Source organism: Rhinolophus sinicus, chromosome X (assembly GCF_036562045.2).
Source record: "Rhinolophus sinicus isolate RSC01 chromosome X, ASM3656204v1, whole genome shotgun sequence".
In the NCBI taxonomy this organism is placed as follows: domain Eukaryota; kingdom Metazoa; phylum Chordata; class Mammalia; order Chiroptera; family Rhinolophidae; genus Rhinolophus; species Rhinolophus sinicus.
This window is the reverse complement of record NC_133768.1, coordinates 1,589,377-1,606,903: the sequence shown is the minus strand read 5'-3', so window position 1 is coordinate 1,606,903 and position 17,527 is coordinate 1,589,377. Positions and strand designations below refer to the sequence as shown.

The 17,527-nt window shown below is 34.7% G+C and overlaps 1 protein-coding gene across 1 annotated transcript in view; it reads left to right on the top strand.

The window, feature by feature from the left end:
• The window catches only part of LOC141569645 (membrane-bound transcription factor site-2 protease-like), a gene marked incomplete at its 5' end in the record, with an annotated part of 91,443 nt that extends 75,322 nt beyond the window's left edge, over positions 1 to 16,121 (top strand). Inside the window, 2 exons of the mRNA XM_074323777.1 lie at positions 4,104 to 4,179; positions 13,625 to 16,121. Of these exons, the coding sequence (XP_074179878.1) occupies positions 4,104 to 4,179; positions 13,625 to 13,847 (299 nt within the window). The remainder of the gene's footprint in view (positions 1 to 4,103; positions 4,180 to 13,624) is intronic.
• Positions 16,122 to 17,527: the final 1,406 nt, after the last annotated feature.

Below are 17,527 nucleotides of genomic sequence, written 5' to 3'. Positions count from 1 at the left end.
TATTCCATTGGTCTATGTGTCTGTTTTTCTGCCAATACCATGCTGTTTTGATTATTGTGGCCCTGTAGTACAAACCAAAGTCAGGAAGTGTGATACCTCCATTATAGTTCTTTTTTCTTAAGATTGCTTTGGCTATTCGGGGTCTTTTGTGGTTCCAAACAAATCTGATGATTTTTTGTTCTATTTCTTTAAAATATACCATTGGGATTTTGATGGGGATTGCATTGAATCTGTATATTGCTTTGGGTAATATGGCCATTTTAACTATGTTGATTCTTCCAATCCATGAGCACGGAATGTCTTTCCATTTCTTTGTGTCTTCTTCAATTTCTTTCAAATAAGTCTTATAGTTTTCAGCATATAGGTCTTTCACATCCTTGGTTAAGTTTATTCCTAGGTATTTTATTCTTTTGCTGCAATTGCAAAAGGAATTGTTTTTGTATTTCTTTTCTGAGATTTCATTGTTGATATATAGGAAGGCAATGGACTTTTGTGCGTTGATTTTGTAGCCAGCAACTTTACTGTATTCGTTGATTGTTTCTAATAGCTTTTTGGTGGAGTCTTTAGGGTTTTCTATATATAGCATCATGTCATCTGCAAAGAGTGATAATTTAACTTCTTCATTCCCAATTTGGATGCCTTTTATTTCTTTCTCTTGCCTGATTGCTCTGGCAAGGACTTCCAACACTATGTTGAAAAGCAGAGGTGATAGGGGACATCCCTGTCGTGTTCCTGAACGTAGAGCAAAGGGCTTCAGTTTTTCTCCATTAATTATGAGATTAGCAGAGGGCTTGTCATATATGGCCTTTATTATGTTAAGGTATTTTCCTTCTATACCTATTTTATTAAGTGTTTTAATCATAAATGGATGTTGTATCTTGTCAAATGCTTTTTCTGCATCAATTGATATAATCATATGATTTTTGTCCTTTATTTTGTTTATATGATGTATCACATTGATGGATTTGCGTATGTTGAACCATCCTTGTGCCCCGGGGATGAACCCCACTTGGTCGTGATGAATAATCTTTTTAATGCATTGTTGTATTCGGTTTGCTAGAATTTTATTTAGGATTTTTGCATCTGGGTTGATCAGAGATATCGGTTTGTAGTTCTCATTTTTTGTGTTGTCCTTACCAGGTTTTGGTATCAGGGTAATGTTGGCCTCATAAAATTAGTTGGGGAGTACTGTTTCTTCTTCAATTTTTTGGAAGAGTTTGTGCAGAATTGGTATTAGATCCTCTTTGAAGGTTTGGTAGAATTCACTAGTGAAGCCGTCTGGTCCCGGACTTTTGCTTTTGGGAAGGTTTTGGATGACTGATTCAATTTCATTGCTGGTGATCGGTCTGTTTAGATTTTCCAGTTCTTCATGGTTCAGCCTTGGAAGGCTATATGTTTCTAAGAACTTGTCCATTTCTTCTAGGTTGTTGAATTTGGTGGCATATAGTCCTTCATAGTATTCTTGGATGATCCTTTGTATTTCTGTGGTGTCCGTGATAACTTCCCTTTTACGTTTCTGATTTTGTTAATCAGTGTCTTCTCTCTTTTTATCTTAGTAAGTCTAGCCAAGGGTTTGTCAATTTTGTTAATCTTCTCAAAGAACCAGCTCTTTCTCATGTTAATTTTTTTCAATTGTCTTGTTCTCTATTTCATTTATTTCTGCTCTAATTTTTGTTATTTCCTTTCTTCTGCTGACCTTGGGTTTTACTTGTTCTTCTTTTTCTAGTTCTTTAAGGTGTAACATGAGGTTATTTATTTGGGAGTGTTTTTTTTCCTTGAGATAGGCCTGTAATGGGATAAATTTCCCTCTTAAAACTGCTTTTGCTGCATCCCAAAAATTTTGGTAGGATGTATTTTCATTGTCATTTGTTTCTATGTATCTTTTGATCTCTCCTCTAATTTCTTCTTTTAAGTCTCAAGTCTCTTTCTTCTTCTATCTGTGTAATTTCCAGGTCTCTATCTTCGATGTCACTGATTCTTTCCTCCATCTGGTCAACTCTACTACCTAAGCTGGTTATTTCATTCTTAATTTCTTCTATTGAGTTCTTAATCTCCAGAAATTCTATTTGGTTCTTTTTTAAAATTTCAATCTCTTTCGTAAAATGCTCATGCTGTTCTTTAATTGAGTTTCTGAGTTCCTTTAACTGCCTATCTGTGTTTTCTTGTATCTCGTTGAGTTTTTTCAGAACTGCAGTCTTGAATTCTCTGTCATTTAAGTCACATATATCTGTATCTTTAAGTGCCTTTTCTGGAGATTTTTCACTTTCTTTCTGAGCTATCTTGTTGCCTTGGTTATTCATGGCGATTACTGGTTTACTATTTCTCTTCCTAGACATCTACAGGAGTGACTTCTGCAACAAGTTGATAGGAAGAGGTCTTTCTTTTGTTTTCCAGTACTTGTTGGTAGAACGTTTTACTTTTTCTCCGACTGCAGGCTTTTTTTTTTCCTGTCTCACAAGGTAGTGCTATGTTTTCTCTGCACTATTCCAGCTTCTCACACACTGGGGGGATTCCCTGGGAGATGGGCTTCTCCTCTGTTAATAGTTCGTCTAGGTCACAGGGCGCAGTGTCCTGGTGGGTATGCGGAGAGCTTTTGATGTTCCAAAGCTCTTCCAGCTCCTGATTCAGAGCCCGTATGTTTCAGCAGTTATGTTTACTCCTGTAGGGATCCGCCCAGATAGGTGGGGCCAGGGGCGGGGTGAGCTGTGAGAGGTGGCTCAGAGCAATGGCAGCGACCACCACCACAGCCGGTCCTGCTTCCACAGCTCTCTCCCCTTTGCCGGAACTAGTTGGGCTGTGAATTTGTGATTCTGGGCCACAGTTCTCAAATATAGCAAATTTTCTGTTGTTTTGATCTGACACTGCTACTGTTTTGCTTCTAGCACCGGGCAGGTGTGGGCGGGGCGAGCTCTGGGAGGGTAGGGAGGGGGCGGCTAGTCTCAGTGCCTAAGGCTCCATTCTCTGTTCGGCAGTGAGGGCTTAAACCACCGTTTTCAGCCTTTTTCCCTCAGTCTTTACTCCGAGGTCTCTGCCGTGAGCGTTGTGTTCAGCCGAGGTATATGCTGTCCCCTCAGCCCTGTGGAGCCCTGGCAGAGCCCTAGCAGTCCGAGTTCTTCCCTCACTCGCAGCTGCGGTAGTTTCGGGAAGCAGCGAGCTCGGTGCACTGAGCTAGGTCTGCGTTCTGCGCCCGCGCGGCTCCGTCTCCGCGCACTTCTCCCTTTCCTCCTCCCTCCACTCACGCAAATCTCCCACCTGTAGGTGATTTCAGTCGGTAGTGGGCCTCTTCGTCTTGCCTGTCTGCTGTGCAGGGAGTCCTTTGTGGAGTTTTTGTTGTTCGATTCGTTGTAAATTCCAGGGGAGCTTTACAGAGGCTCACCTCACTCCACCATATTTCCGGAACTCATGTTACTTTTTATAAGGCTTTCAATTCATACAGCCTGTGACACCCTCGTTATTTATTAGTGTGATAGTGTGTGACTCTAGACTACACATATTAAATATAGCCCTGTATTTTTAAAATGTCATCAATTACACTAATTCAAGAGTTTGTTCCATGGGCTCTCTGTAATTAGAAGAGTTTTAACTGTTTGAACAAACACTATGGACAATGGAATCCACAGACTGGAAGAGAGTTTAATAATCCACTGGTCTTAATCCTGTTTAAACAATGAAATAAAAGTGAGACTGGAAATATGTTGGGAGTATAATAATGGGAGTAAATGTGATTTTAAGATTATTCTGCTTTGAAAGGGTAAAAACTCTCGTTGGTGGTAATTCTAGTATATATTTTTTAAGTTATTCTCTGTATTTTGTAGTTGTAATGGGTATACAATCAGTTTTCTCTTACTCTAACCTCAAAATTGAAGTGCGTACTGGAGTCTGAATTTGTGCATTACAATGTTTTGCTAAGTGATCTAGATAATGATTGGGTTTTGTATATAAGCTAGATAGTCTGCTTATGATGTTTGGGAAGGGCTTTGCTCAACATTTTAATTGGCTAACTCAATATTTGATTATTTTTTTGGAAAGTCTGGTTCAGTGTTGATAAAAATTCATAATGCTGTGGCTTATGTGGTATGAATAATATTGTTTTTCTCTTTTAGTGAGCATAACCAGTTTTGTCCCACGTTTCAACTTTCTAAGCATAGATCTGCCTGTGGTTGTGGAGACATTTGTCAAGTATCCTTTCTAGTGTGAAAGTGTTTATAGGATGTCACTTAGACAAAATACTTAACATGTTTTAATGTTTAAAAATTGTAGAATTTGAATAAACTGAACAATTTGGAAGACTTTATTTTTATTGTTTTGAATCTTTATTAATTTCTTAAAACTACAGTTGATGTACAATATTATATTAGTTTCAAGTGTACAACATAATGATTTGTCATTTATATACCTTACAGAGTTATCACAATAAGTCTGGTAATCATCTGTCATTGTAGATAGTTATACAACATCATACACTCTATTCCCTATGCTGTATGTTGTACCCCTGTAACTTATTTTATAGCTGGGATTTTGTATTTTTTAATCCCTTTCCCCTTTTCAGCCTTTTCCTATTCCCCTTTGGCAACCATCAAGTTGTTCTCTGTATCTATGACTTTATTTTTGTTTCATTTAGTTTATTTGTTTTGTTTTTTTCAAGTTTCACATATAAGTGAAATTATATGGTATTTGTCTTTCTCTATCTGACTTATTTCACCCAGTATGATAGCCGCTACGCCCATCCATATTGTAACAAATAGCAAGGTTTTATTTTTTTATCGCTGAGTGATTGTCCACTACAGATATATGTACATATATTTTATAATGGTTAACATTGAAACAATTTGAATAATCCTATAACTTTTTAAAAAATTAAATCACTAACTCTCAAAAACAGAAAATACCAGGCTCATAATGGGTTCACTAATGAAGTCCACCAAACATTAAAGGAAGGAGTTATTCCAATTCTCTGCAATCTCTTATAGAATGTGAAAGCAGAGGAAATGCTTTGTAAGTCATTCAGTGAGGACAGCAATTACCTAATACAAAAGTCAGACAAACAGACAACTTAATAATATGTGTTATCTGCAAGAAATATATATATATATATATATATATATATATATATATATATATATATATATATTTACATATATATGTATATATATTCACATATATATGTATATATATATTTATTTGGTGTAAAAGTAATTGCGGTTTAAAAGGTTAAAAATAATTGTAAAAACTGCAATTACTTTTGCACCAACCTAATATATATTAGGTTGGTGCAAAAGTAATATATATAATATATAGGGTTAGGGATTTATCTATATATATAATATATATTTATATATATTATATGTATTTTATATATTATATATATGTATATACATATATATATAGATAATCTTCTCAATCCGTTAATCTTTTTTATTCAATCCGCTGATCTTTTAATGGGCACTTAGATTGCTTCCATATCTCAGCAATTGTAAGTAATGCTGCATTGAATATAGGGATGTATATGTCTTCTTGAATTATGGTTTTCAGATAAAAACCCAGAAGTGGAATTGCTGGGTCATATGGTCGTTTAATTGTTTATTTTTTGAGGATCCTCCATACTGTTTTCCATAGTGGCTGCACCTATTCACAATCCCACCAACAGTGCATGAGAGTTCCCTTTTCTCCACATCCTCACCTATGCTTGTTATTTGTTGCTGTATTGGTGATAGCAATTCTACAGGAGTGAGGTGGTTATCTCATTGTGCTTTGCATTTGTAAATTTCTTTCCTCAATGATTTGCCAAAAAAAAAATCAAAACCCAAAAATGTTTTGTTTTTATTTTTAATATACCAAAAAAGAAAAATGCCCTGGTTATGTGGCTTTGTTTCAGAGAAATTTTGTGCAATCACCTGATATATTATAGCAAATTAAGTGACTCTCATTGGTCAAAATCCTAAATTTCCTAATATACAAGATCTATTAAGTTTGTGAACTTGTTGAAACAATGTTGCTAACCTTTTTTGATATCACAGAGATTATTCATTATGATTTTGTACCAATGGACAAACAGTTAACCAAGTTTACTATTTGGAATTCCTGAAAACGCTGCATGAAAAAGTTAGACGACCTGAACTTTTTGCCAACAATTCATGGCTCTCGCATCATGTCAATGCACCAGCTCAAATGACACTGTCCATGAGGGAGTTTTCAGCCAGTAAACAACTGTATTGAAACACCCTCCCTACTCACCATTGATCTTGCCCTGAATGACTTCTTACTGCACCCGAAGATAAAGGGAATATTGAAAGGAAGACATTTTGCTGACATTCAGGACATTGAGGTTAATAACGATGACAGCTCTGATGGCCATTGTAGAAAAAGAGTTCCAAAATTGCTTTGAAAGGTGGACTAGGCACTGGCATTGGTGCATAGCTTCCCAAGGGGAGTGCTTCGAAGGTACCTGTAGTTATATTCAGCAGTGAGGTATGTAACTTTTCCTAGGATGAGTTCATGAACTTAATTTTCTGATCCTGTAAGATAATACTTTATATGGATAAAAAAGTATTTTTTTCCTCACTTACATATTTCAGTTCATTTCCCTGATATATCATTAAATATTTAGATTAGGCGTCTACAGACTTTTGTCTCTAAAAGGCAAGATACAAAATATGTTATCTTTTGCAGGCCATATGATCACTTAACATATGTTCAATTCCAAAGTCATCAATGTGAAAGCAGCCATAGACAATATTTGAAACAAAAATAATATGATGTATTGCAGTAATATTTTACTTACAAAAATCAGATGATAGATTAAAGATGGCCTGTGGGCTCTATTTTGTTGATGCCTAATTTAGACATCCTTTTTGGAAGCTCATTAGAGATCACTTTTTATGTGGCAGGCCCATACTTTATCCAAGGAATTTGTGCCTTAATTTTGCTTAAAATTACTAGAGCTATTAAAAAGGAATTTCTACTTTCCAGTCCACATTTAGAAAATGCCACCCCATCCAACCAAAAGCTGAACAAACTGAAAAATCACCACTCTTCATACATCTATCAGATTAGCGAGGTTGCAGGACAATGTTTTTTTTAAAAAAAAATGGAGAAAACAGTTTGGTACAGAAAATCACAAGTTGCTAGAGTGGAATCCCACAAACAGAAACATCCGTGGGAACAAGCTCTAGGTAGGAAAACTGCATTGTAATTTGTGAATTCCTAGAAGCTCAGTGTTGATGATTCAGAGAAGTAAAAAACTTCAAGGACACACAGTCATAGAGGGAAACCATGCTTGTGTGGAAACCATTAACTCTGCTAGGTTCTTACAGTGAAATGGCAGAAAAATCTCCTCCTTCCATCAGAGGGAGAGGAAAAATGACCATTTTCAAATTGGGCAGAGTACTCTGTTCTTAAGGTCTTCCCTCAGAAGAAACTATTTTTACTAGAGTTTAACCTGCTGGGGTTTTATCAGATCCTGAGAAATGACAGTTCCCAACTCCAGCCACCTGTACCCATCCTGTACCCCCTAAAACGACATGAGGAGAAGAGAAGGGAATGAGTGGCACTGGTGAAATTCATAACAGGGCAGAGACTCACCAAAACACTGAGTCCTAATGATAGGAGAACTAAACACGCTCTCCACACAGATTTAACCACCACTTCATTAAAGGCCTATTTACTGTAGTTTTGCATAGTATATCATATCCACCATTAATAAGAAAGCATACTAAAAGGCAAAAACACAATTTGAAGAGTCTAAACAAGCACCAGAATCACAATCAGGTATGGCAGGAATAATGAAATTATCAGATCAGGAATATAACCTATGATTAATATGTTAACATCTTTATGATAAAAGTAGACAAAATATAAGAACTGACGGATAATGTAAACAGAGAAATAGAATTTCTAAAACAAAGAATCAAAGAAATTCTAAAAATCAAAAACATTACAGAAGAAATAAAGCCTTTGAGGGATTCATTATTGAACACAACTGAGAAAAATATCTGAGCTTGAGAATTTGACAATAGAAATTTCCAAACTGAAAAGTAAGGAGAAAAGAAGACTGTGGGAAAAAAGAGAACAGAATATCCAAACACTGAGACCATCACAAAAAGTGTAATACAGGTATAATTAAGGAATACCAGGAAAAGAAACAGCTAGGAGCAGAAGCAATATTGAAGCGATAAACTGACAATTTCCCCTAAAATGTCAGATACTAGACCCCAAATCCAAAAAGTTTAGAACACCAAGCAGGCTAAATTCCAAAAGTCTATCCATAGGCATATTAAAACTGCAGTAAATTAAAAAGAAATCGTGAAAGAAGCCAGAGGACAAAATTACCAATAGAGGAGTATGATAAGAATTATATCCATCTTCTCAGAAATCATTCAAGCAAGCAGAGGGTGCTTGAAATATTTAAAACTCTGAGAGAAGAAACCACTAACATAGAATTCTGCACCCTGTGAAATTGTTTTTCAAAAGTAAAGGAAAAATAAAGACTTTCTCAAACAAAACTGAAATTGTTGCTAGTAGACCTGCCTTGCAAGAAATGTTAAAAGAAGTTCTTCAGAGGAAAGGACGATGATATGTCTGAAATTCAGATCTACATGAAGAAAGGAAGAACATTAGAAATGGATAAGTGAAGGTAAAATTAAAACTTTTATTTTTCTTTATTGATCTAACAGGCAACAGTTTGGTTAAAATAATAGCAACAATATTTTTGGTTATGCATGTGTATGTACAAATGAAATGAAAGAGAAATGAAATGAAAGAGAAATCACAAGAAATGAGAGGGGGGGAATTGTCGCGTCCTGCATGACAAAAGTTGTGGGGAGCAAGGAGGGCGGCGCAGGGTTAAGAAAAGACACTAGACAAGAACAGAGTGCAAGCGGGGCCAAGGGACTCCAGCCTCAAATCGGGCCACTGAATAGCTTTTATTAGTTAAGTGAGGAAGTAAAGGAACTAAAGCTTGTTAATCTCAAGATCTGTGAATCCCATAAATTGTAATAGGAAACTGATTCAAACCAATCACCCTTGCCTGCAGGCAGCAGAACTGAAAGTCTCAGGATGTATGTACCTCCCCAAGGGACAAAACCTTTATATATATATATGAATAGATGGAGAGCACATCATTGAATCATTTTCGCTGCAGGTTGTGGGAAGGAATGCATCCACAGAGGCAGAGGCTCTCCTTAGCCAGGGGAAGGTGGGGGGGGCTGTGTCTACCTCTTTAGACCCCATGAGTCCCCCAGATGGTCCCCACGGGGCTCTGTCTGGCTTGGATTGTCCTCGCATAGGGAATCTTACCCGACATTGACTAACCAGATATCTTTTGGAGCCAAACAGGGAGACAGAAGGTGTAAACACAAAGGTGAAGCAAAGTCCCTGAAGGGATCCTCACAGACTCTCCTTTCTTTAGGGGCAGGTACGAGGAAACAGATGGGTAGGCTGCTGCGTGACAACAGGGAATTTGGAATATTTTGTTATTATAAAGAACTTGTACTACCTGTGAATTAGAATAGGGTTTATTCGAAAGTGGACATGGGTGAGAAAATGTATATTGCAAACTCTAGTACAACCACTTAAATAATAACATTTATGTATATGTATATACATATATACACACATAATATTCTAAGCAAGGAGAAAAATAGAATCATAAAAAAAGCACAAAAGTCAAAAAAATAGTAAAATACAAAAATGGAAACAAGAGTTTTGATTTTGGGTGGTGAACACAATGCAATACGTAGATCATGTATTATAGAATTGTACACTTGAAACCTATATAATTTTATTAACCAATGTCACCCTAATAAATTTAATTTTTAAAAATGATTTTTAGTTAATGTATTATTTCCTAGGAATTAAATGGCTTTAAAATGTAAACAAAGAACAAAGACAATGAATAGAAGACAGTAACAAATGTGATAAATGTCAACTCAAATATATCAGCAATCACTTCAAATGTCAAATATTTAAATATACTAATTAAAAGATTGTTAAACTGGATCAAAAAACAATACATAACTATATGTTGTCTGCAAAAAACCCACTTGAAATATAAAGAAACACACATATTAAAAGTAACAGGATAGAGAAAGACATACCAAGATATAATATTCATTAAAAGAAAGTTGAAATAACTATGTTAATTTTACACAGGGTAGCCTTTAGAGCAAAGAAGTTTATCAGAAGTAAAAAGGGAAATTCATAATGATAAATGGGGCACTATTCCAAGAAGAAATAACAATCAATGTGTATGCATCTAACAACAGTTTAAAATATACAAAGAACAAAATTGACAGAACTAAAAGAGAAAGATAAATCCACTACCATTAGTTGGGCAGTTCAACACCTCTTTATGGACAGGTCCAGCCAGCAGAAAATCAATAAGGAGATAATTGACTCAACAGCACCATCAGTCAACTGGATATAATGGCATCTGCAGGTTATGTTATCCTGCAGCAGCAGAATACACATTCTTCTCATGGAAGATCACGTGGCATGTTTACCAAGATATGTCACATTCTGGACCACAAAACACACCTGAAAGCTAAAAAGGAATAGAAAGCATATAATGTCTGTTCTCAGGCATTAATCCCACAGTGGGATTAATCTAGAAATCAGTAATAAAAATATACTTGAGGATCCCAAAATATGTAGAGATTAAATAAAACTTAAAATTTGGGTAAAGAAGGAAATCTCAAGAGAAATAAACAGACACTATGAACTAAATAAAATTACAACATAATATTTGTGGAATGCAGCAAAAAGAATGCTTATAGGGATATATAAAGAGAAATTTTAAAAAGCCGGGGATTAAGACGTACAAAATGATATTTTTAACAAATGGTGCTAGAACAACAGGATGTCCACATGCAAAAGAAAAAATATCAATCTGGATATAAGCTTTTGATTGTTCACAAAAAATTAACTTAAATGTATTACAGACCTAAATGTAAAGTAAAACATTATAAAATTCCTTTGAAATAAAATATGGAAAATATAAATGATCTTGGGTTTAGAGACAATTTGTTAGATTCAACACCAAAGGTACAATCCATAAAAGAAATAATTGATAACCTAGATTTCGTTGAAATTTAAAACTCCCATAGTTTCCTCAAAATATAGAATTACCATATGACCCAGCAGTCCCTTCCCTGGGTATCCAAAAATATCTGAAAACATTTATCCATAAATACATATGTGCTCTGATGTTCATAGTAGCTGTATTTACGGTGGCCAAGACATGGAAACAAAGTGTCCTTTGGTAGATGATTGGATAAAGAAGTTGTGGTTTATATATACACAATGGCATACTATTTGGCAGTAAGAAAAGATGAAATAGTGCCATTTGCCACAACACAGATGGATCCATGGATGGATGGATCTTGGATGGATTATAATGCTAAGCGAAATAAGTCAGACAGAAAAAGTTGAGAGCCATATGATATGACTCATATGTGGGATATAAAACTGAATGCAACAAAGGAACAAGATAAACAAATTAAACAAACACTCATAGACACAGATGATAGTTTAGTGGTTACCAGAGGGTAAGGGGGGAGGAGGTGGTAGATGAGGAGGTGGTAGATGAGGTAGATCAAATAGTTGGTGTTGGAAGGAAAACTGACTCTGGGTGGTGAACACATAATGTGATATATAGATGATGTATTAAAGAATTGTATACTTGAAACCTATGTAATTTGTTTTTTTGTTTGTTTGTTTTAGTTTCTCTACTTTTATTTTTATACAGCATGAGAGGATTAGATGTTTAATGTCTTTTTGGCAAAGAATAGCAAGGAGTTGATATTACAGAATCTTTTTTTTTTTTTGAGTAAAATTTACTGGGGTGACAATTGTTAGTAAAATTACATAGGTTTCAAGTGTACAATTCTGTAATACATAATCTATATATCACATGTGTGTTCACCACCCAGAGTCAGTTCTCCTTCCATCACCGTATACTTGACCCCATTTACCCTCATCTACAACCCCCACTCCCCTTACCCTCCAGTAACCACTAAACTACTGTCTGTGTCTATGAGTTTTTGTTTGTCTTGTTCCTTTGTTGAAACCTGTGTAATTTTACTAATGATTGTCACCCCAATAAATTTTAATTAAAATAATTTTTTTGAAACTCCCAGTGTCTGAAAGATGATGCCAACAAAATGAGAAGAGAAACTACAGGTTTTAGAAATATTTGCTAAAAATACATTTAATAAAGAACTGTTATGTAAATATTCAAAGAAACTGTAAGAAATTAACAATGTCAACTGGCAAAAACAACTCTCCAGAAAATCCACCAAAAGAGCGGTTGTTTGGAAAAAGAAAAAAGAAACAAAAACCATCACTGCAGTGTGGGAACACACACCTCCAACCCAGGGCTCTAATCGGCTGCCCACGTGAAGAATAGCCGGGTTCCAAGATTGCTATTCTATGTATCAGCATTCTTCCCCTGGTAGTTACCACAAATCAAACAGGCAGTCAGGACCAGAAAGTCAACAAAGGGCCTAGCTGCACCCATAGGCCTCCCATTTCTATGGTTAAGCATCTTAAGATGCCAGTTCACTTCTATCAACAATACAGCTTTAAAATGTCCAAAAATCTAGAAAAGAAGATACAGGATGCAAGTAGCATATGAAAAGGTGCTCCACATCATATATCATCAAGGAAATGCAAGTTAAAACAACAAAGAAATCCCACTAATACACCTATTTGAATGGCTAAAATCGAAAATGCTGAGAACACCAAAAGTTAAAGAGGAAGAGAAACAAACCCTTACTCACTGCAGATAGGAATACAAAGTGGTACAATCACTTTGGAAGACAGTTTGGCAATTTCTTACAAAACAATACCCGCTTACCGAGTGATCCAGAAATTATGCTCCTTAGCATTTATATAAAGTCAAAATATGTTCACAACTTTATTCATAATTCCCAGAACTTGGAATCAATAAAGATGTCTATCAGTAATAAATAAAATAAATATATAAACTTAGATACATGCAGACAATAGAATATAATTCAGTGTTTAAAAGAAATAAACTGCCAAAACATGAAAAGACATGGGGATTTAAATGCACATTACTAAATGAATAAAAGCCTCTCTGAAATGTCTACATACTGTATGATTCCACCTATAAGTTATTATAAAAAAGGCAAAACTATAGACAAAAAATAATAGTTAACAGAGTTTAAAGTGAAGAGTGGGATGAAGAGCGCGAGCCCAGAGGATTTGGGGGACAGTGAAACAATTCTATATGTCATTATACATCTGTCAAGACCTACAGAATGCACACAATGAATCTTCAACTATGGACATAGGGTGATATGATGTGTCATTGTAGGTTCATCTATTATAACAAGTGTAACAAATTGGTGCAGTATAAAGATAATGGGGAAGGTTGTATTGTATGACTAAGCTGTACATCAGAACTGTGTTCTTTCTACTTGATTTTGCTGTGAACCTAAAACTCTAAAAATTAAAGTTTATTAATTTAAAAATACGAAGAAATGACCTGTGCTTTGGGAAGAGATTTTTAAAGAGAAATTAGCTATAATCTTTTTTTTTTTTAATTCACTGAAGTATGGTTTCCACTTTGTTCACATTCTTTTCCTTAACTGAGTTTAACCAGGTATCTGATTTCCCTCTCAGGAGCTCTGGCTATTGTTAATGCAGTGCCCTGCTTTGCTTTGGATGGACAGTGGATTTTAAACTCTTTCCTAGATGCCACCCTTACCTCAGTGATTGGAGACAATGATGTTAAAGATCTGATAGGATTTTTCATCTTACTTGGTGGCAGTGTACTTTTGGCTGCCAATATGACCCTGGGACTCTGGATGGTTACAGCACGATAATATTTGCACTTATCTGACAGAATACCTAAGTTACAATATACTGCTATATAGTGTTACAATATAATATTAATATATGGTATTAAATGCCACTCAATACCTTACAGGTATGAAATATAACATCATTCTGTAAAATTGCACCTTAGCCAGCAACTCTGAGCTCCACACACATCCAGAGTATTGAAACTTTGGGGTTGGAGGTAAACAAAAGAAATGAAAGACATATTTACTGACTACATTCTAGTTTTAAAGACTGAACATACACACTTTGGATGCTTGTGGAACGATTTCTAAACAAGTACAAATTCATATAATGGCATTTTGTTCTGTCTGTATATTGTGTTAAAATAGTGTGAAATGAAGAGAATTTGGTAGAATTAATCAGGAAAAACATTTTGAAAAACATCATTAATCAGACTTTGGCCAAGGGAGACGAGTAAGCAATTTTTTGTCCTGTCACTTCATATTTACCTTTTATAGAAACTATTTTTAAACTTAATTGTGCATTATTTTCTACTCTAAAAACTGATGTCTGATACAGTTAATAAAATTAAAACAATCTGCTAACATGAAAAATATTTGCCAAATGATGCCAAATAAATGAATAAAATAGGAAATAAGACCTATGATTTCATGAGACATGAAATCAAGAGTTTCTCCTTTATGTGCTTCTGCACCCTCATAAAACAGTTAATCTTGACACTTAAAATAAGCTTCATGAAGTGTCTCATGCCTGCAGCATGTGAGATAAGACACATAGAGTTGATCTTCGGAACTAAGCCAGATCCTCTGGAAGTGCACAAGTCTGACTCTTCAGCAGACTGAAGAGTCTGCTTGTTACTATTCTCTATAGAGCTTTCAGACTTGGAAATATTCTACCTTGAAATTTTCTTTTGTGCTACTAAGGCCATATGAGACCCACCTCCTAGATTCCTGATTCAGGAAGTAAGAATCTTAAGCCTTGAGTTATGCTTTGTTCTCATTACTGCTCCCATTAATAAAACACCATGTCCTTGCCTTCCATATGGGCCCATGCAAGACTGTGTAGCACGATGAGAATAGCTACACATGAACACAAACATGGATTTGCCAGATCCTGGGAACAGACTTTTGAGCCCAAAAGAACCTCACATACTTCAAGATCTTTTAAATCTGAGATACAACAATGGGAAATTTGGGAAGTCAATAGACCAGTATGAAGAAATCACTGTAAGAAATGTATGAACATGCTATTTCTGTGATGAAAAATATCTGTTCCTTTCGTACACTCACAGCAGTAACTTCACTAAGTTACAAACATGGAGTTACCTTTTCAGATCATTGACTTTTTTCGAGCTCTTTCATCATCTTTAAGAAGATCCTTTTAGATTTTAGTACAGATTCCTTTTTTAGATTATATATTTTAACATTTTTTTAAAGTAGTTAGCACCAGGCGTGAAACTAGACAAATTAATAGTTTATCCCCGGAAAACAATGGCATTTTTCCTATTATTAGGTGATCATTATGGATCACGTAATAGCATAATTTTTAGGTTTCTTCAGATATATAAGAAAGACATCATTATAAGAGAAATGATATATGTGTTTATCTTTCAACTTGAATATGTATCAGGGACCATCTTTGCATATTGACTACAGTTCATGAGATATAAATGCTTAATAAGTGTGTTTGTGTCAATGATGAGTAGAGTTATTAAATAGAATAGCATGCTCTGTGTAAGTAAATTATAAAATTATTATTGAATATTTACTGTAAACATGTAACAAAATAATTTGGAAAGTTTTTGTGGCCTTGTCAAATTATCTTTTTTATTGAAATAATTCATTTTGATTTCTATAAAACAGTTGGAAAAATAAAATGAATTGTTTTGAAGATTTAAGAAAGTATTACTAACAGTTAAACTTTATTCTTAATGTTCCTACTCTGCATTGTTTACATTTTACCTCCAATCTATAAACAATGTATATATTCTTTTCAGCATTTCAGTCTGAAAAAACATGCAGTTAAACTTGACCTTATGATAAATGCTCTTAAAGGTCATTGTTCTAAGAGTAAACTGTAAATTTGTGCTTTGTGGATATGTGGCTCTCAGCTGTCATTTTGTCCTTAGGTATTTATTTGAATACCCACATACTAATGGTACACAAGTATTTTTTTCTATAGAACATTTGACTGTTCTTTAATTCAGGCCTAAACTTTAACTTGAAGATATCCTCATTAGTAAATTTGATGTTTACCAATAAGGAAAATAAATGTGTTCTAGCATCTTAAGTTTACCATTATCTATGTGGTTGTGCTTTTTAAAATTTGTACTTTTTTGTTTTGTTTCACTTACAGCAAGATCTTAATCGCTTTTGCATTATTGATTCTAAAACTAACATTCAATATTCACTCAAGTAATTCTACTCAAAAGTGTGTTACAGCACAAGAAAAAGATATTTTAAGTGATGTTTGTGTACACTCTCACTACTGTTTTGGAAATGACCTATAAATGCGAGGACTGTCATGTGTTCCTTTCCGTGCCTAAGCGAGATCTTTTGTAAGTTAGTCTATATTTTGGGAACTCTCCAAAAAACTGTATTTTAACTATATCGTTGATGAACTTCTAGTTCAGAACTTCCTTCCTCCTCTTCCACAGTCCACCCTCTATAAACAGATGTCTCTCCTTTACTAATGGCATCTACACAGATAAAATATGCCGAGAATTTGGCACATATCCTGTTAGGTCAACCTGTTTTTCCACATTTGTTCTCTGGTCTCATTCTAACAGTTAGGAACCACAATAGCAGATGACAAATAATAAAAATTTTTATTTTTTTAATGCTTGATCAAACTTCAGTTCATGTGCACTTTAGTAAAATTTAGCTCTTTGAATAAATGAACATGTGATAAAAGAGTGGGAGGAAAGACTATGTTTTCTAATGACTGCATTGACTGCATTTGATAGATATAGATGTGAATGAAATCATCTCCATATTTGTGTCACAGATTTCTTTCATGCTGACCTTTGACCAACCTCACTGTCCTTGGCAAGCATATCAAAGATTTCTAGTTGATGATTATCTATTTTCTTAACATGTAGCCATAAATATTTTTGTTAGTAATCGCTGGAATGGCGTGACAACTAAGCTAAATTAAAAACTGATGATGGTATTGATTATAACAGGTATCTATCACAAGATCACTAGGAGGTATGGGCCCTGGTCATACTGCATTCTTTGTCCCTTTGTCTTGTCGATCTTGTATACGTGACTTACACTATTAAAAACAAACAAAAAAGGGATACTAACGGGTTTGTTAGTTGAGTGTAGTTGGTGCAGAATTGATGAGTCATCTGTTACTCTTCAATCCAATCTTCCCATAAATAAATTACTCTATAATAAATTATCTTATAGTCTACAGACTTATCTGAATTATTAATTCTTCAGTCTGAAGATCCCTTCTTTTCATAGTGGCCATTATGCCTTTACCCTACCATCAGACATGTGTTCTCATTTTACTTCACACTCTTTTAACTACGGGGTAGTTTTCAACACTGAAATAGATATTATTTTTAATGTAAATAAAATATGTAGGTATATTTTTTGTTATAATAGCCTTTTTGAATCAGCAAATTTACTATGTTTTATTTATTTATTTTTTTGAGTTAATTTTTTTTAATTTATTTTTTAAATTTATTGGG